Source organism: Pyxicephalus adspersus, chromosome 2, assembly GCF_032062135.1.
Source record: "Pyxicephalus adspersus chromosome 2, UCB_Pads_2.0, whole genome shotgun sequence".
NCBI lineage: Eukaryota > Metazoa > Chordata > Amphibia > Anura > Pyxicephalidae > Pyxicephalus > Pyxicephalus adspersus.
In genome coordinates, this window is record NC_092859.1 from 30,383,057 (window position 1) to 30,406,369 (window position 23,313).

At 38.3% G+C, this 23,313-nt stretch overlaps 1 protein-coding gene across 3 annotated transcripts; it reads left to right on the forward strand.

Moving 5' to 3' along the window:
* The first annotated feature begins 335 nt into the window (after positions 1–335).
* On the forward strand, positions 336–22,347 carry RESF1 (retroelement silencing factor 1). 3 transcript variants are annotated; one of them, XM_072400228.1, is made up of 3 exons: positions 336–465; positions 16,862–19,973; positions 20,316–22,347. In XM_072400228.1, exons 2-3 carry the CDS (start codon positions 16,878–16,880, stop codon positions 21,714–21,716), a joined length of 4,497 nt encoding a protein of 1,498 aa, XP_072256329.1. In that variant the 5' UTR covers positions 336–465; positions 16,862–16,877; the 3' UTR covers positions 21,717–22,347. The 3 variants fall into 3 exon arrangements, with proteins under 3 accessions (XP_072256329.1, XP_072256327.1, XP_072256328.1); XM_072400226.1 differs by having other exon boundaries at positions 16,862–22,347; XM_072400227.1 differs by having other exon boundaries at positions 363–465; positions 16,855–22,347.
* The last annotated feature ends 966 nt before the right edge of the window (positions 22,348–23,313 follow it).

Consider the following 23,313-nt stretch of genomic DNA (forward strand, 5'->3'; position numbering starts at 1 on the left):
CTCAGGTGGTTAATATTAGGACATGACTGTTTTGTAAATAAATGTAAAAAGTGTGCAACATCTATTAAACTGACAAAACAGAAACGTTCCCTATAATAACGTTATGACTTACTCAAAGATAGAAAAAAAATACAGCTTTATTTAAAAAACACTGTTTTGCCCTATTAGCCATTACCAATCATGGCGTCTATTGTAACAGTCTCATTACACACCACCATAGCAACCACGCGCAGCACGCTATGCTAGCTAAAACCGCTCTGCTTAATCGTCACGTCCTACTTGGAGTCGCTGGTCGCTTGGACCACGCCCAGGTCTTATCTGATTGGCAGACCGCTACTGAACACCGCCCCGTTACTTTCAAGGTTTTTGAGCAGTGTTCAGGCTGGTTAGTGCAGCTGATGGCGGCTCGGAGTCTGGCAGCGGGGATGTGATCGGGTCATGGAAGTCTAGGCGGCAGATACACGTGTGAGTACAGCCGAGGGGGTGCACGAATGGAGCTATAGGGATTGTTTCCGGACTTTGTTCTAATCACCCGAATCTTGTGTATTCAGGATTGTTCTTTCTGCAAACTTCTCATCTGTACTTATAGGGAGGGTGCGTGTCTTCTATCATCTTGTGCAGATACTTTTTTTTATTGTGCTTTTTTTTAACAAAATGTCGCACAAAATGTATGTAGCTATATAGTTTTTTTGTACTTATTATGTAACAAATGTTGCAAAAAATATATGCAGGATGTTACAGAATTACAGTTTTTATCTATAAGAAAAAAAAAAGATTGTGTTGTTCATTTGCCTTGTCCCTTTTTTTTATGTGTGTGTGATGTGTGTTTGTGTATTTATAGGTGTATGTATGTATATATGTGTGTGTGTGTGTGAATATATATATATATATATATATATATATATATATATATATAATTATAAACAAAGTGGTAGCTTTCGTCAATAGAGGGCGCCATTGATCATAATAAAGCTTCCAACTGAGGACAATGTTGATGCAGGAAGGAAATCTTGGACCATCTTGTGTGATTCACTCACTGGAGCCCTCTTCTATCTATCTATATACAGGCTTTTATTTTTCTATGTAGTGTGAAGATCAGATAATAATGTGTTACTCTGCCAGGATACAATACTGGGGGATCAGGCTGCTGTAGCGTTTACAAAGGGTATTTTGGTACTGTGGGACTCCCCAAGGACCGTAGCGGAGGGCTGTCTGTTCCCTCTAACCTCATATTAAAATCAAGCATTCCTAAACTGATACGTGTACTCTGTAATCTTCAGTCTTTGGAGAGCTTGTCTTGTGTTGTTGCTATTTCTAGTTGTCAGCCTAATAGAAAAGGAACATGGGAGTTATTTTATATTTTTATGTTTGTTTGTTTTTTTTTTTTTTGGTATTTTTTTTTTTTTTCTTGACTTGACCTAGCACCCGGTAATGAGAATAATTGTTTCACTTTTTATTACAATATTACAATTTATTTTATTGTTTATAAATGTCGACAAGATTCTTAAACAATGACTATAAAATATTATTGGTGTGGCCCACTAATATATTATTAGTTTGCCACTATAGGTAAAATGAAGAACAAACAGTTTTGAATTTTAAGTGAAAAATGCATATACTCTTTCCCTTCAACATGGGCACCATTCCTCTTACTGTTGATTGGGAGGTAGTGCTGTTTAATTCTCAACACATTAACAACAACAATTAATAAATTAATTTAATTGCTCCAAGCTACCAAAACTTTCAACCAATTGGCAGTGTAGGTTAGGGGTAGTGTGTGGGATGTTTGGAATAAGAGAATATGAAGTATCCAGTTTATTTGCCACCAAAGGTGGGTCAGACTAAATAAAGACAACAGTGAGCAGTGGTGTTTTCTGGGCATTGGCGGTCCGTGGGAGTCGTTTCCTTGTGTACATTGGCAGTCTGTGGGGGTCGTGTCCTTCATGAACACTGGTGGCCGATGGGAGGCGTTTCCTTCGTGTACGTTGGCGGTCTTTGAGAGGTGTTTTCCTTCGCTTACGTTGGCGGTCTTTGAGAGGTGTTTTCCTTCGCTTACGTTGGTGGCCGGTGAGAGGTGTTTTCCTTCGCTTACGTTGGTGGCCGGTGAGAGGTGTTTTCCTTTGCATACATTGGCGGCCAGTGGGAGGCGTTTTCCTTCACGTACATTGGTGGCCATTGGGAGGCGTTTTTCTTCACGTACGTTGGTGGCCGCTGGGAGGTGTTTTCCTTCACATACCTTGGTGGCCGGTGGGAGGCGTTTTTCCTTCACATACCTTGGTGGCCGGTGGGAGGCGTTTTCCTTCACGTACCTTGGTGGCCGGTGGGAGGCGTTTTCCTTCACGTACCTTGGTGGCCGGTGGGAGGCGTTTTTCCTTCACGTACCTTGGTGGCCGGTGGGAGGCGTTTTCCTTCACGTACGGTGGGAGGCGTTTTGCTGTGAGTTTTGGATATTGTAATTATAGCGAAGGTTACCCGAGTTATGTCAAGAGTTCCTCTATGTTAAAAAGGCCAAACAACACTGATCTACTGTGACCAGTTTGTAGAGAAGGTCATTCAAACTGTAGGAGCCCAAAAATAAGGTATCTAAGGAGACTTTTTTTTCCCTGTGCTTTAGACTAAACTGGTTTGAGTGTTTTGGCTGTGGAGGTTGAAAGCCATCTTCCTATAAATTAGAGTGTCCTATTGTGTATGGCAAGTGTTGATAAGGGTTGTGCAGATAATCTGCTGTTTTTGCTGTTCTTTTAAAGAGAAGGTAATAGAATTTCTAATTTGAGTTACATTTTTAGGCATGCCCAGAAGTGGCTTTTCCATCATGATGGGGGAATGCACAGGGAGATTGACGCTTTGTTTTTTTTCATAAAAAAAGAAGTGAATGGCTGATGTAGGCAGAAGGGGGTAAATGGTGGTGCAAGGATGCTGCACGGTGCTGAAGGAAGAAGCCAGGGCGGCGTAGGACCAAATAAATCAAGGCCATTTATTTTAATTTAAGTTTTACTTTAAATTACTGTCCTGCCTAATGCAGCAGACCCCAGAATGTGCAAACCTGGGGTGTCAGAACTTTCTCAGGGCTGTTAAGCTGCGTACACACTTCCAATTTTTATCGTTCAAAATGAACGACGAACGATCGATTGGGCAAAAATCGTTCGTAAAAAAAGTAACCAACGACGCCGACGAACGAGGAAAGTCGTTGGAAATGAACGACCGGACCTGCGGATCGGATTGGTGGACGATCGTTGACCATCGTTCGTGTGTACGATCGTTCATTGATCGTCCATGGTCTGAGCATGCGTGATGAACGAACGTTCCTGCGGTGCACGTAACTTCCTGTATCGTTCAAACGATCGCATCTATTGTGTGTACAATATCTACGAACGATCGTGTCGTTATCTGTATGTACAGGATCGGTGCTATACGATCGTTAGCAGATATCGTGCAGGATCGTTCGTCGTTCGTTTACCAACGATAATAATTGGAAGTGTGTACCTAGCTTTAGGAGTGCAGAAGTTGTGAAACTAACGGCTACTGGTGCAACTGGTGAAATGGTTTAACCCCTGGACACTTGGGGGTTTTTTTCCCAAGTTAGAAGTCTAACTTTTGGGGGTTGCCTAAATACTAGCGGTAAACTTAATTTAGATATTTCCAATAAAACTGCAATTCATTGCAAGTGGGGAATTGAGTGTTTTTCTTTCTTCTGTATAGATATTCTGTATAGATAGTTGAGAATGCAGGTTCACCAATGAGTAAATCAAAATGTAACCAAGAACATTGGCTTGCATCTTCTTTATCTAAACAATCTCCATCTGGAAGATATTAGAAAGAAAGGTTCAACAAAAGGGGAAATTCCTGAGGGAAAAATGATTCATTTTTTTATTTGTCCTTTTGCATTACGTCACTATGGTCCGGTGAGAAAACTTTAAATAAACAATTTAGGAAAACTTACTAATTTAACTTGTTCCTGAAATTACAAGTTGTATTCTAGATATTTTCTGCTTTTTGTGTGCTCGTCTCATTTGTTCCAGAATTTTGTTTTTTTTTTGGGGCTTGTTATCTCTACATGGGCCAGTGGAAGGGTAAACCATTTCTGGCTAAAAGGGGCATTTTTAATATTAGAAATGGCAGCAAACTGAAAATCTGTTTATTAGCTACTCTTTGGATCTTCCTTGTCTGGCTGCCAAATGTCCACACCAAGTTCAATTCCTTTGGACACGCTAGCGGAAAAGCAATGAAATGCTTAAAAAGAGGAAATTGATTTCCGCATTGTAGCTCTTAGCACAGTATTGCAAAACATGCTCACATGATTAAACTATTTAAATAATAATATTAACTCATAATTAAAACCTGTCCCATCTCTCCATGGTACATTTTGACAGTGACTTGGCTATTTTAGTGTGTGAAAATGGTGTATAATGAAAATCGTGAAATGGTGACATTTTCACTTTCTGTAACCTGTGCTTGACTGGACTTATACCATAGTTAGCTTTGATTATGTAAAGATATTTGTTTTGTTGTATGGAGAGAAGTAGATGAACTCCTAACTGCTGAGTCAATGAAGCAGGAAGAATGACAGATTAACTGATCCTAACCAGCAAGGTTATTTTTCCCTTACAACCTCCCTTATCAACAGAATGTGACCTAATTGTGCCAAATTTTTGTTTTTAGGTTACAATATTTTGGAACTAAAGTAGGTAGGGTAACTTCAATGGGTAAAGAAAAAAATCACCCTATTCAACATATTTACATTGTGGCTTATAATGAAGACACACAACAGTTACTTGTCAGGCTGTATTTATACTGTACAACTTCAAACATCCAAGTAAAAGATAATACGGTTCAATATTAAAAAAGAAAAAAAACTAAACAGAATCCATAAGGTGGATAAGGGATCACTCTCCCAAGGCACAAGTCAGAAGATGGATCCAAACAATTTCTTGGGCTTTATAAATCCCTTGAAGCCCAAAGAAGTGAAAACTGGTACTACTAGGACTCTTCTCAGATTAAGGCATTCCTCCAAAGTGGATGGAAGAGTAAAGAAACTAGTCAGAATCTACCGAGGTCTATGGCAGCTTAGAAGCAGCTACAGAAATTATTAGCAAAGAGTGGTTATTCTGTGCATGTGACAATAGCACAGGTGCAGTACAAATGTGGGTTGTATGGAAATATAAAAGCAATTCCTCAAGTCTCGATTGGGCTTTGCCAAAGTGCACCTTGATGCTTCTGAGGCTAAGTGAATAAAGGTGGTATTGACATCTGAGATCAAAATCTAACTTTTTGGCCTTAATAACAAGACTGTACATCTGGCAGAAAGCCAATACATGTTGCTGTCTGTAGAACGCCATACCCACAATAAAACAATGTGTTCTTTGCAACAGGAAGGAGAAATAGAAATGACAAAATACCAAGAAATTGGTCATTGGGAAGAACATTCACCTTTCAGGGACAAAGATGAATTTCCTTTTGCTGCTTAGTCAGAGTGCAGACCTAAACCCTAAAAATCTGGAATTGGGTCAATGGATATTTCAGATCTCCATGCAATCTGATGGCTTGAACAGCAATTCTCAAAAAAAAAAAAAAAAGAGTAGGCAAATATTGCAAATTCATAAAATCTGTATTCCTACACAGTTGAGCCTGGAACAAGTTTTTGTGTCTTTTCAATGTCTGTCTCACAGCAAAATGTGAATATTTTGAAGGAGGGTGGTCTTCACCTACTACAGATGGGGGGGCAAAAAGACTTTTTTTTTAATTGTAATGCTTACTAGAATTCATCGTTTAATGCTAATGGGGCAGATAACAATGTAATGTGTTCATAGGGTATGCCATCAGAAAAACAGGCTTTTGTGTAGTGTTTGGAACGGCCTTCTGGAAGTTGGTAGGGGTTTCTTGAGCAATATCTGCCTCTTGGCTCCGTAACCACTGATGTTTCAGCTAACTATAGGAGGAGCATTGTTACTACTGACTGACGGCTAATGTAGGGAGCTTTTTTTCCCCTCCCACTGATCACTAGTCTAATATGAGTCTGTCTCCCATTTGTTAATTATCATATATTAAATATAATTAGGAGTATGCATGTGAAAGAGCATGGAATGGTAATTGAAGAGCTGTATGATTATTTTAACGTTGTTATCTAGGCAAAGTTTTGAGACCTCCATATTTTGGAGCATGGGAATTGAAGAACTGTCTAGACTCTAGTAGAACAGAGGTTAATGAGGTCAATGTAAAACAGCTGAGGAATTTCTTTTGATTCTTTGTGTTTTTAATAACCTGTAGTAGAGTAAAGTTACCATGTATGTTAATGTGAAACTTTTGGTATAAAAGAAGCTACTCTTGAAGTTTTCAGTAGAGATTGTTCCATCCTAGTCTCTAACAAACTGATCCGTAACATCAAGCAGGTCATGTAAATGTTCTGATGGAATGTATGAATGGTTTCATAAACCTTTGGATGTCTAGACCTTTCCTGGTCAATTCCTGGCCCAATTGCACAATATTCATTAAATCGGGTCTTTCTAGACCACATGGCTCTATTGCAGTGTTTCTCAATCAGGATTCTGTGTTTGTGAGTTTTCTGTGTCTGCAGTTTGTGACTCAGGTCTGTTTAACTTCTACCAGTGATCTATTTGGCTATCTGTTAGGGTGATTTTCTTCCCACTGCCAAGCAAAATAAGGCTAGGTATATGCATGCAATAATTGTCGTTGGAAAGGATATTTCAGGATCCTTCCAATGACAGAAACCTGCACGATGAATGAACGAGCTCTGTACATAACATTGTCGTTCTGCTCTATGAACAGTGGGAGAATGACTGAGTGGCACCCGCTGCGCTCCCTCCCCTTCACTTTCATTAGGATCGTTCCTGGATGGACGACTAGCCGCTGCACACACGCCAGATTCATCATCTGATGTGTTTAGGTTGCCCGTGTCATTCTTCTTACTGACCACCACACTAATGTATGAACTGTTTCCCTGAAGACATTAAGTTATTTCAAGGGTTCACCATGTTAAAAAGAAAACAAAGTTGAGAAATCCTGCTCTACTCTCCTAAGAACTTTCTCAAAGAATTGTTACACTATAGTTCAGCACATGTTAATCAACATTCCAGATAGGGGTTGAAGCAGTTTTAAGGTCAGGGGGTTGGACAATACTATCCTATTTAAAATCAAAGAGTTCCCTTGTATGTAAATTTCTGGACAACATTTAAACTTAGTTCATGGAGGTTTATCTGTTTATTGAAGAATTCTCTTGTGCCTCCTAGTTAAGAGAAGTTTATTGCCCTTGGGGCCAGGCTAAAGTGTCTCCACTTTTTTGTCATGGAGATGTTTGGTCTCTGTAGTTATCATGATAAAAAGACAAAGGTGCAAAAACATTTTGTGTTGACCAAGAGATAAAAGGTTTACAGCCTTGAGAAGTTTTTTGATCCTTTTGTTTGGCCAAATGAGGTGATAACTCATCTGCTATCTTTCTGAAGGAAATGCCTGCAGAGGCCCTACCTGGGATATTGGTGCTTAAATATGTTGTAATGCTTGGTGGGTCTGGGCTTTTTGACTCCTATGATCAATGAAAATAGCTCCCAAATATTGTTCAGGCCTTGGGAAGCATTGTAAAATTGCCCTACTTGCATGAATGACTTGTTGCTAACAGATGTCCACTATGCCCTCACTTAAACATCGCAAACTCCTCTCAATGCTTGAATAATGGCCACCTTGAATTCTACACAGCTGTGGGAACTAACCCTTAACAAATAATTTGGCACGTAATGGTTAATTTTTTAGGTTGGCTCAAACTCGTTGTTTTTAAAAATGACTATTTTAAATCGCCCTTTATTTTCCTTTTCCTTTTGCAGTGTCCTATACATGGATAAAATGAACACAATATGGAGTAAGGATGTAATTGTTTTCTGTAGGACTTTACCCTCTCTATAGCATTTCTTCCTTTTAAATTGAGGTCTAGAGGCATTTATTTAGGCACAACTCCCTTGAGATCTCATCACAGCATTTTGATTGGGTTGAGGTCTGGACTTTGATTGGGCCTATGCAACACATTGAGTCTTTACTTCCTCTGTTGTAGATTTGCTGGTGTGCATTGAAGTCATTGTCTAGTTTCATGACCCAATTTAAGCCAAGCTTTAGCTTGCACATGGCCACTCATATTTGACTACTTTGGTCCTTGGTTGATTCAAATATTTACTTTCACCACCATTTTTAACAGTTGTCTGCTTTTAGGAAGACCCCAAACGGACCTTCAGAAATGAGAAGGTAGATAGTAAATTTATTGTGCACAGAGAAGATCAAATGTTTTAGCTAGAAGTTCTATGCTTTAACGGCTAAGCAAGGAAATCATCAATATTTATAGGTATACTGAGTTTTTCCCCTAGGGGATGGTCATCTGAACATCTTGTGATTAATTTTCTCTGCCCAAAAAGTGTTGTCTGTTTGTGGTGGGACTCACATTCCTCTCATCTCCTTTTACATCACATTGTATGTAGAGATATAGACTGTGGGTGAGTTGGTCACCAGGTGGACTGTGAAATAGGAGCACATTGAGTTTCTATTTACTGTAAAGCAAACCCCAGCTGTAAAAAACCTTTATATAAGCAAAGTATATTTTATAACTTACATACAGACCTTTACAATTGGTATAAAGGATTTTTACTGATATGGATTGTTTTGTTTTCAACAAACATCTCCACTTTGGTCTCGTTTGTTCATTGTTCTAGAAGTCTTATGGTTTGATCAGATGCTGAGGAGGAAAAGAAATCTAATTCTGCGTACTCTATCCTTATACTTTTACCGATATTGGTTTGGAAATTTATCAGAAACTTGATGAATTCCATGAAACGAAGATAACGAGCTTACAAAAAAGCTGATAAATGAAGTTTAATACTTGCATGATCACCTACTTTTATGTCAAGATTACTTTGTTTAAACAGTTGGTTACATTACCTCAAATAGCAGGATTCTATAATAATTGCTGCTAATCATACACCTACATAAAAATGAGAATCTTGATTACAGTAAACAGAACAGACATTCTGAACTCCTATCTGTGACTCTGTGATCGTATAACCATTAAAAGGGAATCATTAACTGTTCTTGCAACCAGATTTCTACTATTAGATGATACAAGAGAATTCCCCAGTTTGCTGTAACAATGCAGCTTTTCAAACATAAGCCATTGTGCCATGTTCTTATTACAGAGAACAGACTTTCTCCTGGCAACTCTTACAAACAAGTCTTTAATATTTGGCATGTTGACTGATGCTTAAAGAGTATGAGATACAGCTCTTATTTTTTCTTCTCTTCATTGACCTTGAGGGGAGTTTCCTGGAAGCCCACCCCCTGGGAAGATTAGCAGCTGTGTCCTGAATGTTTTCCACCTGTTTTTTTTTTCCCTTGTAGAATAATGGACACTTCCTAGACTGATGGGCAGGAACAGCTGTTTCTCTAGGATCATGATTTGTTTGATCTGATCTCTGTCTCATGTCTTTCCTCCTTGCCAATGTGTTAACACACATCTGAGTGATTGTGACCAGCAAACTGCTAAAGCTTCTGCCTTTTTAGAGGAAGTCGCACTTGCTGATGGTCAGTTAAATCCAATGCATTCAATTAGCAACACCCAACTGCTACTTACCCTCATAATTCCTTTGGAGATAGTAAGGGTATATATAATCTTTCACACACTTCTGCATGATTTAATATGTGATGTGTTCACTTTGGGTTATATTTAACCAATTTTAGGACCTACTGACGGCCAAATGTTTTTTTTTTTCTTCTAATTTGTCTGAAATGTTTTGATTCATAAAACCTTGAAATTCCAATTGGAGTAGGGCCAAAAGGAAAATCATAACTGCAGCCCTCCACCAATCTGGGCATTGACTAGACGGAAACCTCTCCTCGTTTGGAGTTTGTAAAAAAAAAAAAAAAAAAAAATGACGGACTCGACTGTGAGAAAAAAAGATTTTCTGGTCTGATGAAGCAAAGACTGCACACCAGTGAAGCATGGTGGTGCTGCTGTGGGGCTGTTTTTCAGCTGCAGTGACTTGGAGACTGGCCAGGGTTGGGGGAAATCTAAAATGGAGCAAAGTACAGAAATACCTTTAATGAAAACCTGTTCTACAATACTCAGGACCTCAGACTGCACCCAAAGGTTCACTTTCCAACATGACAATGATCCAAAGCGATATGACTCAAATGTTACTCGGTTGACCGCATAAATGTGTATATAGTATTTAGAAGGTTGCCAGGGTGTACTCAATTGATGGATGTTATCATAGTTAAAAACATGTTTGAATTACTTGGAGGAGCCACCCAGTTTCCAGGCAAGCTGCCAGATCAGACCCGTGTTTAGATAAGATAAGTATGTTATGCCAATATATCCCTGGCCATATGACAATGATATATGTTAGTGTCTGTGACATGAGTAAAAATTACTAAAAACATTTTCTCAAACTGATTGAACTTGATAGGATTGGCTGAAAATCCCCTAATCCAGGTCTGCACAGCTTGTTGCATCATCATTGAGACTTTTGTTGCTCCCAAAGGTGCTTCACCACAAGTAAAGTCTCCAAATACTTAAGTAAATGTCCATATATGAGTCAACTCTTGAGCCAAGCTGCCCATTGCCACTATTTATCACTTGGGAACTCAGGAAAGTAGAACTTTGTTGTAACTCCTTTCTCATTTCCCTCACGGCCCCGATGTTCCCATGTTTCCTCCAGTATTCTACATTAACTTGAACTCCAAGCTGAAAGAAGGGAACCTTCTTTTGATGTTGGAGAGTTGACCATTTGCAATCATTCTTACAGGGCTATAAAAATTAACACTCTACTGTGTAGTTATAAAATATAATCCCTTCTCTGGGTGAAAATTCTGTTATACATAGTTTCTCAATAAAGGACATCCACCGGGATTGCAGTAGTTCATCTTTTACTGATAAATGCAGTGCATCCTGATCACAAATCACCAGAGTGGCAACATTATAATAAAAATATGCTTAAAAGGATTTCTAGACCATTTTTCATCATTTCATCAAGCCTCAGACACCTATCCAAGTGTAGTGTAATAATCCTGGCAACCACTATAGTTTGTCCTTGTAAAACTTCCTGGAAGCTGCTGATTAGTTAATGTAATAGTATGGAAGAAATGGCAGAAACTTTTTTTTTTTTTTTTTTTCCCACGGATATTTTAGAAATAAGCAGAATTACACAAAAACGCGAGCATAGGTGGAAAAACAAATCTTCAACCTTTTGTCCTGTGTGTTAGAAATTATAATTTTATTTTATAATAAATATATAGCTAGAGAATGTGTGTATGTGATATTGAAGAGATAGGTGGAGAGCTGTATCTTTTTTTAATGTTGCTATCTATGTGAGAATTTAAGTTATTTCTATTTTTGCAAGAGGAGCTAGGACTCCTGTTTCTAAGGGTCAAAAGTTAATAAGCAATAACTGCTTATCCTTGCCTTTTCATTATATGTATCCAAAACATAGTAGTAGACTTATATTTGGGCATTACCTTTTAAGTATGTATAGTAGTAAGCGAGCATGGTGTAACCAATATCCAATGTATGTCATTAGAAAACTTATGTACGTAAGGAGTTACTCCTAGGGGTATTGGTAGAGAAAGACGACCTTATTCTCTCATGCTCTGATCCGTATCATCAGTTAAGTTAGAGCTTCTTTTTTTACTTGCTGTGTGAACTTGTGTGCCATTTTGTATTTTTTTTTTTTTTGTGCCTCAATAATTTTTATTTATAGACAGAAGACTTCTTCGGCCCACATGTATTTTATTTACGTAAACTTTTCTTCAGAAGATATTATAACACTGTATTATCAAGCCCATTGTAAGTTCTGTGGTTTTCATGGAGTGAAAACCATCATAAACTAACTTGTGATTGATGAGCACAGTTTGCCTGAATGATTCTTCAGCAGGAGTAGCAAAGGTGATAATGGATAAAAAACAAATTATACTCCCCTTCTCCCTTGACAATGCTCAGAGAGCTTTTATGTAACCAGATACTATACAGCCTGGCCCCATGGTTCCCAAATGCGTATTTTGTTTTCTTTGTAAAGGGAATTGTGGAATTCAGTCTTCTTAGGTCTGGGTAAACTCTATATACAGCTTGCAGGTAAGGGTAGATATTTCTTAGTTGAAGCAAATATTGTGTGCGTATTAAAAAGTGTATCTAAACCCAACACTTGTAATATGTTGCAGATAAGCATTCCTGGGCTGTGGTGGCTGTATTATTTTTCCTATTTCCATGCTTTAGCCCCACATTTTTTAACCTAGCAAGTCTGCCAAAAGCTCTGCTCCCTAGGGTGTCGTCTCACTCGCTATACTGTACACCCCGCAATAGGCGCCGCCATCTTCTCATTTTCTTCTGGGTTCTTACTACGTCACCCGACCCAGGCACGAGATCGGGTGACTTAGTTGGGTAAAAAAAACTTGCCGATCTCACTGCGCATCCATGGCTTTTTTTCCTTTTGACGAAAGGAGCACCTTTTGTTTGCTTAACATAAACAGGTTCTACACTTTTATGTAAAGTGGAAATTGAGTTTAGTTACGCTTTAAAATGGACTATCCCTCCTTCTCTTTATATCATTGTGGGGGGTATATCATTCACCAAACATAGAAAGGATAATGGCATTGTTTAAGATTTTATTAGTTTATTCAGTTCTTAATAGGATACATGGACACTGGATGTCTGGCAGTATAACTAGATGTTTTTTTTGTACCTGCAGAAACTATTTTAGGATATGGAGACTGAATTTGCTTTTTTCCCCAAGAATTTATGAGCTTTTACACATTAGCTTTTTTTATTCTTTGAATTACATATTTTTAACCTGGTGTTTTTTTTTTTTTGTTTTGTTTTTTGTGTGTGTTTGTTTTTTTGTTTTTTTAAGTTCGTAAATCTAAATTTGTGAGGCAAACGAGGGAATCCTTTAGGGCTTGAGGCTACAAAGTGATTTCAACATATGTTGGTCTTTGACACGCATGTGCTGTAAAAGCTGGAACTATGTTCCTGAATGAGGTTTAGTCAATTCCATTCTCATGTGTGTAATTACACATACACACTCAGCGTATTAGTGGTGATTTTTTTGTGTGCTCCCCCCCCAGATGAAATGCAATACCTGCATTATTAATAAATCTTACTAGGTAGATTTATATAGGTCTGTAGAAATCCAATGGTGTCATGCAGTGTCCTAGAAATAAACTGAACCGTTGGATTTGAAATAGTAAGTACAATAAAGGTAAAATGTGAATCACCATTGGGTAATTTTAGCCAACTGGAACTGGCAACATAGTTATACACCATTTAATATCTGCAAGTAATACCTTTCCCAAATGTTTGAATATATAATGTGGTCATACACAGATTACAGTTTCCAAGAACTTCTTGGAACACATATTTGGTACGAACATGTCAGCATGACCAAAACATCTTGTGCATTTTCCTGCCAAAATCCTTAGTTGAAACAAAGTTCAGGGTATGAACATCAAGAACCGATTTGATGCCTGTGATAAAAGATGGGAGTGATATTTTTTTTTTCCTCCAAGCTATGGGCCTCATTTATTAAAGCTCCTCAAGGCTGGAGAAGATATACTTTCATCAATGAAGCTGGGTGATCCAGAAAACCTGGAATGGATTACTTCAAGGACATTTGCAATTTGCTATCATCACCCAGCTACACTGATGAAAGTGTATCCTCTCCAGCCTTGAGGAGCTTTTAATAAATCGGGCCCTATGAGTAAAAAAATATCATGATTATGGAAATAATGCACACCATTATAGGCTGAAAAGTGACAAACCTAACTAAGATACTGCCTAGCCAATCTGTCAGAATGAGTTGAACCTTTTCTTTTTCAAACTGTTAACTTCTCTTTTCAAGCTATTTATTTGAGCTGAGTGATCCTGAATTATGTATTTGTTGTTGGTAATCATTGTACAAAATTCTCTACAAACTAGTTTACATCTCCATCTTGTGCAAGTAAGAAATCCCTGGCTGGCCTATTTTAAAGAACAGTTTTCTAATTTTGAATATTCAGGCTGATAAATCAAGACCTCTTGTTTTTTTTGTCAAGTTGTCAAAATAGAAGCAGCAAATAACTGGGAAGGAGAAACAGTTTACAAATTGTCATATTGAGTTAGTTGTGCCCGGATGTTTTACAGCGACCTAGAAAAATTAACCTTTAAGACCAATTTAAAGACTCCTAAACTTATTGATTTCATTCTGCAAGGTGGGATTCTGAATTACATTTTTAAGTGTATAGCACCTTAATAAATCCCTATTTTGTGTAATCTTGGTTCTATCGAGGATGAGTTGCACAGTGTTCAAGGCATAGGTTCACCAATTCTAGAAGTCTAGCAAACAAAATAGGGAAGTTGGAAGTCTTAATGTGTGAGGAGTATTATGACTTAGTTGGCATTGGGGAATCCTAGCTTTGTTCTTCGCATGACTGGGCTGTCAATATTCCTGGGTATACTCTTTCGTTAAGACAAGAGTCAAACGAAAGGGTGGCGGTATCTGTCTGTATGTGAGAAGTGATCTAAAAGTGAATGTGAAAGAAGAAATTGCAGATGGGACAAGTGATGAGGTTGAAGCATTACAGATGGGGTTGAAAAACATACAAATAATTATTGGAGTCTGCTATAGGCCCCCCAGTGCTAGGGAAGAAATAGAAAGTCAACTTCTAGCACAGAGAGAAAAAGCCGCAAAAAGTGGAAGTGTTTTAATCATGGGAGATTTCAACTACCCTGGCATTGACTGGAGTAATGGCACTACAGGGACCGCAAAAGGGAGGACATTTGTGAATTTAAAATGCGATAAATAATACAGTTTATAGAAGCCTCACCTAGAAATTATGCTCTGCTAGATCTAGTTCTTTCTAACAATGCAGAGCTTATAACAAATGTGCATATAAAAGAGAATCTGGGTGGCAGTGACCATAAAATGATTGCATTTATTGTAAGTTGTAAACAGGAAAATCAAAAACATTTAATTTTAGGAGAGCAAAATTTCCATTATTATAGGCGGCTCTCTGTGACTTGGAATGGGAGACAATATTGTCCTCAAAGAACACAGAACAGAAATAGGAATGTTTCAAGTCTGTTCTACAAAAGCACACCGAAAAATATATTCCAGTGCGTAATAGGTTTTTTTTTTTAGCCTCTTAAACATATGTGGCTCACAGCTGATGTTAAAAAAGCCATAAGGAACAAGGAAAGGGCATTCCAAAAATATAAAAATGAAGGATCACCTTCATCATTTTAAACCTATAAAGAATAAAACAAAAGATGTAAAAGGAGATAAAATATCCAAAACTTCAAAATAAAAGACAGATTGCAAAGGAAAGTAAACCCTCCAAAATGTTTCAAATATAATTATTGCAAAAAGATCAGTTATGAGCATGTAGGCCCCTTAAAGGATGTTGCTGGATTGGTAACTGGGGATAAAGACAAGGCAGATTTACTAAACATTTTTTTTTGTTAAAGCTCTGTGTACACAAAGAAAAATGCAGAGCTCAAGTCCGAATTCAAAATAGCAATGTCACTGCCTTAAATGAATCACAATGACTCAGAATTGAACTGAAACAGCTGGGAAAATTAGGGTTGACAAAGCACCAGGACCTGATGGATTACATCCACGTGTCCTCAAAGAGCTGAGCTTGGTTTTTTCAAATTGTTAGGTCATTAGTGGTGTACCCCAGGTTTCAGTGTTTACACCTTTACTGTTTAACATCTTTATAAATTATATAGATTTTTGGGATTAAAAGTACCATTTCTGTGTTTGCAGATAACACCGAACTATGTAATAGAATTATGTCCATACAGGATGTCCATAATCTACAAGCAGACCTCGATGTACTGTTTGGGTGACCAATTGGCAAATGACATTTAATAGAAATGTAAAATTATGCACTTGGGCGCTAACAACATGCAGAAATGGAAAAGGATCTGGGGGTTCTGCTAGATAATAAATTTAATACCAGCATGCAATGCCAAGCTGAAATATCTAAAGCTAGCAAAGTACTTTTTTGTACTAAAAGAGGAATAGACTGCAAAGATGGAGACCTAATCCTGCCCCTGTACAAGGCATTGGTCAGACCACATCTGTAGTATACAGTCCAGTTTTGGGCACCAGTTCACAAAAAGGAAATTGTTGAATTGGAGAGAGTGCAGAGAAGGGCAACTAAATTAATAAAAGGAATGGAGGAGCTCAGCTATGAGGAGAGATTAGCTGAACTGAATCTTTTCTCCCTTGAGAAGAGAAGTTTAAGGGGGGATATGATCATCCTGTATAAATATATAAACTGTCCATATAGAAAATCTCTTCCCCCATTATTCACTTTGAGATCATTACAAAGAACAAGAGGGCACTCTGCGTCTGGAGGAAACTACTCAGCAACTACTATAGATTGCTTTAGGAAAAAGCTGGATGCTTTTCTAGAAGTACAGAATAAAACTGGGTATTAAGGCTTTAAAGTAAAAAGAACAGTGACTGTTGATCCTGGGAACATCCGTTTGCTTCATGGAATCAGGAAGGATTTGTTTGTTGGTAGTAAATTGTACCAGGGTTTTTTTGTTTTTTTTTTGCCTTCCTGTGGACCAACTATGCCTTATAGGGTTTTATATCTTGAATATGTTTATTTCCCTAGTGGTTGAACTCAATGGACTTATGTCTTTTTTCAACTTAACCTACTATGTAACTATCTATTTAAATAGTTTGATGCTGTTGCCAAAACCCTGGTCCACTGCATGTTGTAAATTTGCTTTAGTTTATAGTAAATTTATCTAATTGAAGAATACACAGAAATTGTCATATTACACAGTGGATTCTAAATTTTGTTTTATTTTTGTCCTCTTAGGTAGAAGGTGCTGATGATACAAGATGGAGTGGAATTCAAATGGAGCCATTGCCCCACCTCAAAGCCAGCAGTATTTATTGTCATCTACCACCTCCATGGCTGCAAATGGGGCGAGCCAATCATCTAGCATACAGCAAAACGCAATTGGACAGCATGAATCCTATAATTCTAGCAAAGTCCAACTTCTCCAACATTTGCTGAGGGCCAAATCTAATGAAGATGTTTTAAAAGTTCAGCATGCTGCCTTAGGACATTTCAGGGGTGTCAAGCAAAAGTGTTTACCTAATCAGATGAAATCGAGCCTCCATATTTCTTCATACAAGCCCACTCAGGAAGCTGCTCCCATCACAGACAATAGAAGTGCTATTGCCGGTCAAATGACTGTAGGATCAAACTACAGAATGCCAACTCATGTAAACACTGTTCGTCAAACCCCACAGCATCAACAATCTGTAGCAATTGGTCAACCATTTGGAAATGGGTACAATGCCAGTATGGTTCAGCAACCTCCACAAAATTCACAGGCATTTCAAACTTGTACATATCCCCAGCAAAATAATCTATATGCCTCCACAAGGCCCCCTGCCAATTCAGGCCAAATACCTTGCCAGCAAATGATACCAAATGTGCCTTCATCACCCATGTATAATTTACGAAATGGTGTCTCAGGACAATTAATGTCTTCACAAAAACTGCCTTCTGAAACAAATGTTTCTGCACCTATGCAGGATTGTAGAAATAGTCAAAACAGTTCAAGCTCATCCTTGGCCAACTATAGGCAGATGGCACCTAATATCTTTCCACAGCAAATGAGTGTGTCACAGATACCAACCTCACCACAACTGGATGGAAATGCCATCTGTTATACCCAAAGTCAACAAATTCAAAACCTACAAAATGCCTTGGTTAAAAATTCTCAGGGTTTAAGTGCAGCTCCTGCAAAAATGCTACCTACATATGCTCAAGCAATGACAAATCCACCAAATACGTACATTGCTTCTGTAAACCAGAACTTTAATAAACAGAGGGAAAATTATATTGCATCCAATGTACAGCAGCCAGCACAGACCGCTAACGCCCCGCCTCCTCAGAGTTCTGTAGGGGATGAACAGTCCCAAGTCCGAGAAATAATAAATACTCAAGAGCGTAAGCGAGATATGCTTAAGTTGTTTATGGTTTACCGTAATGTCAGACAGAAGTATGAGTTGCTGAATCGGGAAAATAACCTTTTACGACAAAGACTAAAAGCCACCATGTCCCAAGAAAATGCAGGGCCACCACCACTCCTGTCAAGCCTGACTGGCCAGCCTCAGACAAACTGTGTAATGGCTGCACAACAAAACCTAAATCAAGCAATACCTGTACAAAATTCAGCCCAAATAAATTCCTCAAGGGGTTTTCAAGGTCAAAATGTGTATGACAATGTGGTTAATTCTCCAGCTCAAGCTAGTATACAGCACTGTCGGTCTGTGCAGGATAATGCTGCAGTCCTCAACCAAATGTATAAATCTGGCAATGAAAACCACCTTAGGGAAAACAATTATTCAGTTTTTGATGGAGGTCAGGCAGATATTGCAAATGAATCAACAATTGCTTTGCAGTTGCTGAGTTCTGAAAATTTACCCACTAAAGTTCATCAAGAAGTAACGTCAAGAGATTTTAGAGGGAAAACCCCAAACAACCAGTATGCATCTAGTTCAAATAATATTGCACAGAATGGACCTGGTTTACAAAGCCCCGATAAACCCATTTCTCAAAGTCTTAAACCTTCCTGTCCAGAAAAAAATGGTTATGAAACCTTGCACCCTTATGCAGCTCGGTTAACTGGAAATGGACAAACGGCATCTGTTTCAAGGGAAGCAATAGAAGCTTCTCTACCTCTCTGGAAGACTCTTGCTCAAAGTTCTCAAAGTACAAATGGGTCTCCAGAAAGTCAACAGAGTCAGTCCCTGTTGGAATCTCCACATGCTGCTTTCAAACTCCTGGATGAGCCCACAGTGGGACTTACAAATGATGTTTCTTCAACTAACTCTGTACAAAAACAAGATTCGGCCATTTCAAATCAAGCAAATCTACAGATTGCTATTGTGTCTCCACTTGTGCAGTCTAAGGAGGGTGTTCATGAAGATTTCCAGATGCCTAAATTCCATTTGCAAAGTACAGATTTAGAAAACACTACAACAACTGGTTTAGTAAACGTACATGAAAATGATTGTTTTGATAAAATTTTACAAGTGCTGGAATCTTTAGAAGCCGATTCCATGAATAACAAAGATCCCTCCAGATCTAAAAAGCCTCCAGTTGCAAGTCAGGATAATGCCAATTTATCATTGCCTTCTAGCACTGAGGTTTTATCTCAAACTATAGTTGATGGATATAGTGAAGATGTTGAAATTGTTGATGATAGTTTACAGATTTCTGGAATATGTACTCTAGTAGAAGGTAACTCTTTTTACGATTCATCTATTGCCATGATGTTTGATGCAACTTCAGATACCACAGCACTGCCAATTTCAGACACCAGAGATGACCATTCTAAAACTGTAGATATTTCAAAATCTGCATACAGAACTTCTCCAATACCAGACACCGCAATTAAACCGGAGCCTGTTGATGATCATGATGAAGTGGCAGTTGGTCATATGATGGAGAATGACAGCACTGACATGCAAGTTGACCAGCACAAGGTTTCTGATCAGCAGGGATCTTGGTGTGACATGGAGTCCAGTTCAATATCTGACCAGTTGTCTGAACTTTTGACAGAGTTTCCTTATGGAATTAAAAATTACATGTCTGAAAATACACTTGAAAACACTAAAGGTCCCTCAGAAATGCCAAGTGATAAACCTCTATCTGCAGCTTGTGAAAATTCTGTTTATGAGGGCAAGGTATTCAGAGACACACAATCAAAAATGGTGCCTAGCCCCTCGAATACCCTGCAGCATAATATTGAGGGAGTTTCAGATCCATTAATGGACTTAAGGTCTTCAGCTGAAAGGCTTCCTGCAGAGGTGCAGCAATCAACTGAATTTGTTCCTTGTAAAGATGTTGTAGGTTTCAACCCTTCTACGGACTCCTGTTTAGATGATGATGGTTTTGAAACCCTTTCCATTAGTCCAGTAAGTGACCTACATATCACTGTTTTAGATCAGGATGACATACCTAAAATTTTCCCAGATGCAGATGACCATGTAGGCACTGAGAAATGTAATGGGACGAACCTTGAAGGTGTCCAAAAATGTGCTACTACTGAAGAGTTTGATAGACGGTCTCCTTCTCCAGTCCCCACTGATATGACGGAGACTGGAACAGATAAGAATTTGTTTTGCTGTTTGTTTAGTTGGTTAACTCACACTAATGGAAATGCACCAAAGTGCAATTGCAAACAGGTAGAATCCTTAAAAGAAATAGAATTAACTAATTTAGTGAAGAATGACTCTGACTCTGTTTCTATCTTAAAGGCCGATCCATCCCCTCAAAGTCCTGAAGCAACATTGGGAGACCTGCATAAACCAAATATTGGTGCCCCTGAGATTTTGGAGCCTATTGATAGACCTCCAAAACTTGAGCCAGAAGATTCAAATTATGAAGAAATTTTTCAGCCCATGGAAAAACCTCCCAAGCTTGAACGAATAAATCCTGAAGCTGAATGTGTTAAAAAATCATTTCATGATTTCAGTTCTCAAGAAGGAAGCATAAATTCCTCCACTTCTGTTGAAGGATTTCTGTCTATTAATGATGATATGAAAAAAAATAACCCTGAAAGCCATTTGAAAAGTTTAACACCTAGTCCTAAGAAAGTGGAACCTACTTTCAAGAAGCAGAAGCACCAATCTCCACACAAAAAGTTCAAATCTCAAAGTTCTCGTAAATCTGAAAAATTGATTGTTAAAACAGATTTTCTGAAGACCAAACTTCTCATTAAAGAAAAGATAAAGGACAAAGTGAAGAATGGTGCCAATGTTGCCGAGTGGTTTATAAACAAGAGTAGTCCTCAGAGTGAATTATCACAAAATTTACCTGGTGAACCTGTAAAGAGGCCGCAAGGAGAAGAAACGGTTGCACAAAATATAGGCACGGCAAGTGTTGAGCAGTCTCCTGATCAGCAAGCAGAGAGGAGTTGGAATAGACAAAAGTCTTCTGGTGTGGACAAATCTTTGGGTCTCTCTCAGGGCGTCAAAAGGCGCAAGAAAAGAGAGAGTCATTTTGAAAAGACTAGGAAGGTGCCGACTGTGCAAGAATATTTGGAAAGAAAAAGGGAATTTTGCAAGAAAAGGTCAGAGGTCAGAACAGAACCTGGAGTGGGTTTGGAAGATATAAAACACCCAGCCGACAGACCTGAGATAGGTAGTAATAATCATCTAAATCTAAATAGACCTTTATCTCCTGTGAAATCTAATGTCTCCTCCAATGAAAACAAACATGATAAAACTCCAAAAACTTTTTATCGCAAAGACCTTTTGCAAAGTGGAAAAACCTATGAATCTGGCCACAGAAAGCACAAAGACTCGCATAATGGACAAAGAGTGCCTGGGAACAAGACACAGAATCGTGTATCAAGTAAAGATAAAATTTATCTGTCCCCTTGTGTTGGCTCCAGATGTGCTTCTTATGAAGGCATCAATTTGGCTAAGCTACAGATCAGACATTCTCCAGAGAAAACAAATCACGTTGATAGAAGGCGATCTCTAGATGGCTCTCGTTCCACATTAAATCAAAGTTCTGCTGTGAAAAAACACGAATCTCCCAAAATGTTAGAGTTTAAACTGTGCCCAGAGTTTGTCCATGGCAGTCCAACCACTCAAGACAAAGTGGGGGAGACCACAGATTCTAAAAGAAAAAGTTCAGTAGAAGGTATGTGACATATGGGGGTAGTAAATCACAACCCTGTTTACTGTTAAGTATTTTAACAGTTAAAAATCTAGTGGCAATTGGAGAGATAATTCAAGGCTTTTGCAAGGACACGTTACTTTCCACGTCATGTCAAGTATCCATTTTGAGATATAAACATTCATTTACATGTGTGCTATTTGAGAATAAATTGGCCTTCTTTCTAGATTTATAGTAATATCACATTTTTCAAACTTATGATGACTGCATTCCATAGGGTATATGTTAACATTTTGTGTAAACAAGCATTTTCATTTTCCAAAACTGTAAAAAGGGGCAGAAATAGGCTAACATTTTAAAGAAATGAGGGGTCAACTGTTTTTGATTTCTGACAGTGAATGGTATACACTGTCACTGCAAAAATGCTATTTAGTATACTTTTTTTTCCCCTGACCTACTGAAATATAAATCAGTAGGGGTTGCACATGTCCTTTTCATATTTTGCTTTACAGGTTTAATTTATTCCTTTAACTATCCTTAACCTTACATCTAAAACATCACCACATCAACATTCAACCCTAATTAAACCCCTTTTCATGTTGTCTGCTAGTCCAGTGCTTATAACCTGGAGTTAGCAATACCGTGTTTCCCCGAAAATAAGACCTACCCGGGGGGGGGGGGGGGGGGCAGTGATTTTATTTGCGTAAGGAGCAAGTTTTATTTAGACTTCCCTGATTTGTGCATTCCTATTTAGAGGTGCATGTTTTATCTAATTCTGACATTTGACTCATGTTTCATGTTTTTCTGCCCACCTCCTGGCACACTGAAGAACTCCCACATGGAATTTAACGTTAGGTAAAGGATTATGTAGTCAGCATCTGTCTATAGGTGGCCTCTGCCCCTTTGAGTTTCTATACTGCTATCCTGCAGTGTTTAAAGCAATACTTTTAGGCTGACACTGCTTTATATATGTTGATATGTTATTTACTATGGAACCCTTCTCTGTGGTGCCCTTTTGAGGTTTGTGTTTGAAGGAACCTTTTGTTCGGGTTCTCAAATGGCCAATAAGGGCATGGTTATTAGACAGAAGAGTGTAGTTGCTTTCGCTTATCCCTGAATTCAAAGAAGCCATTACCCCTAATAACAAAATAAAACTAGCTATGGAGAAACATTTAGAAAGGAACTCTGATGTTCATGTATAGTCTGCTAATCTTTACTTTTTTTCCTTTAAGGCATTCAGAAAGCGGCCACGTCTGCTAAATCAAACCTGACCTGTAAACCATTTGAGAAAAATGCTACTGGAACACCGCAAGGTTCACAGACCACTTTCAACGTTTTTAAAAAGCTGTACCATGAAAAGAGGAGTAAAAGTCTAGACTTCGGCCAAAGCAACTCGTGATAATCCATGTTGTCCATTTTCTGAATAGTCAGCAGGTTTGACTTTTTGCAGAGTTGGAACTGGACATGAACATGAGGTCAATAATGTCAAAACTGAAGGACATAACTTTAATCCTAAATCCAGTATTATGTTCTGAAGGACATTAGATGATATTCTTTGAATGTAAGAATACCATAGTACATAGGGTGTTTTTTTTGTTTTTTTTTTTTGTTGTAAATTACTTTACAGTT

Bases quoted from the DNA above. Each gene is read 5' to 3' on its own strand.
- RESF1 (XM_072400226.1), top strand. From the start codon at position 16,878: ATGGAGTGGAATTCAAATGGAGCCATTGCCCCACCTCAAAGCCAGCAG.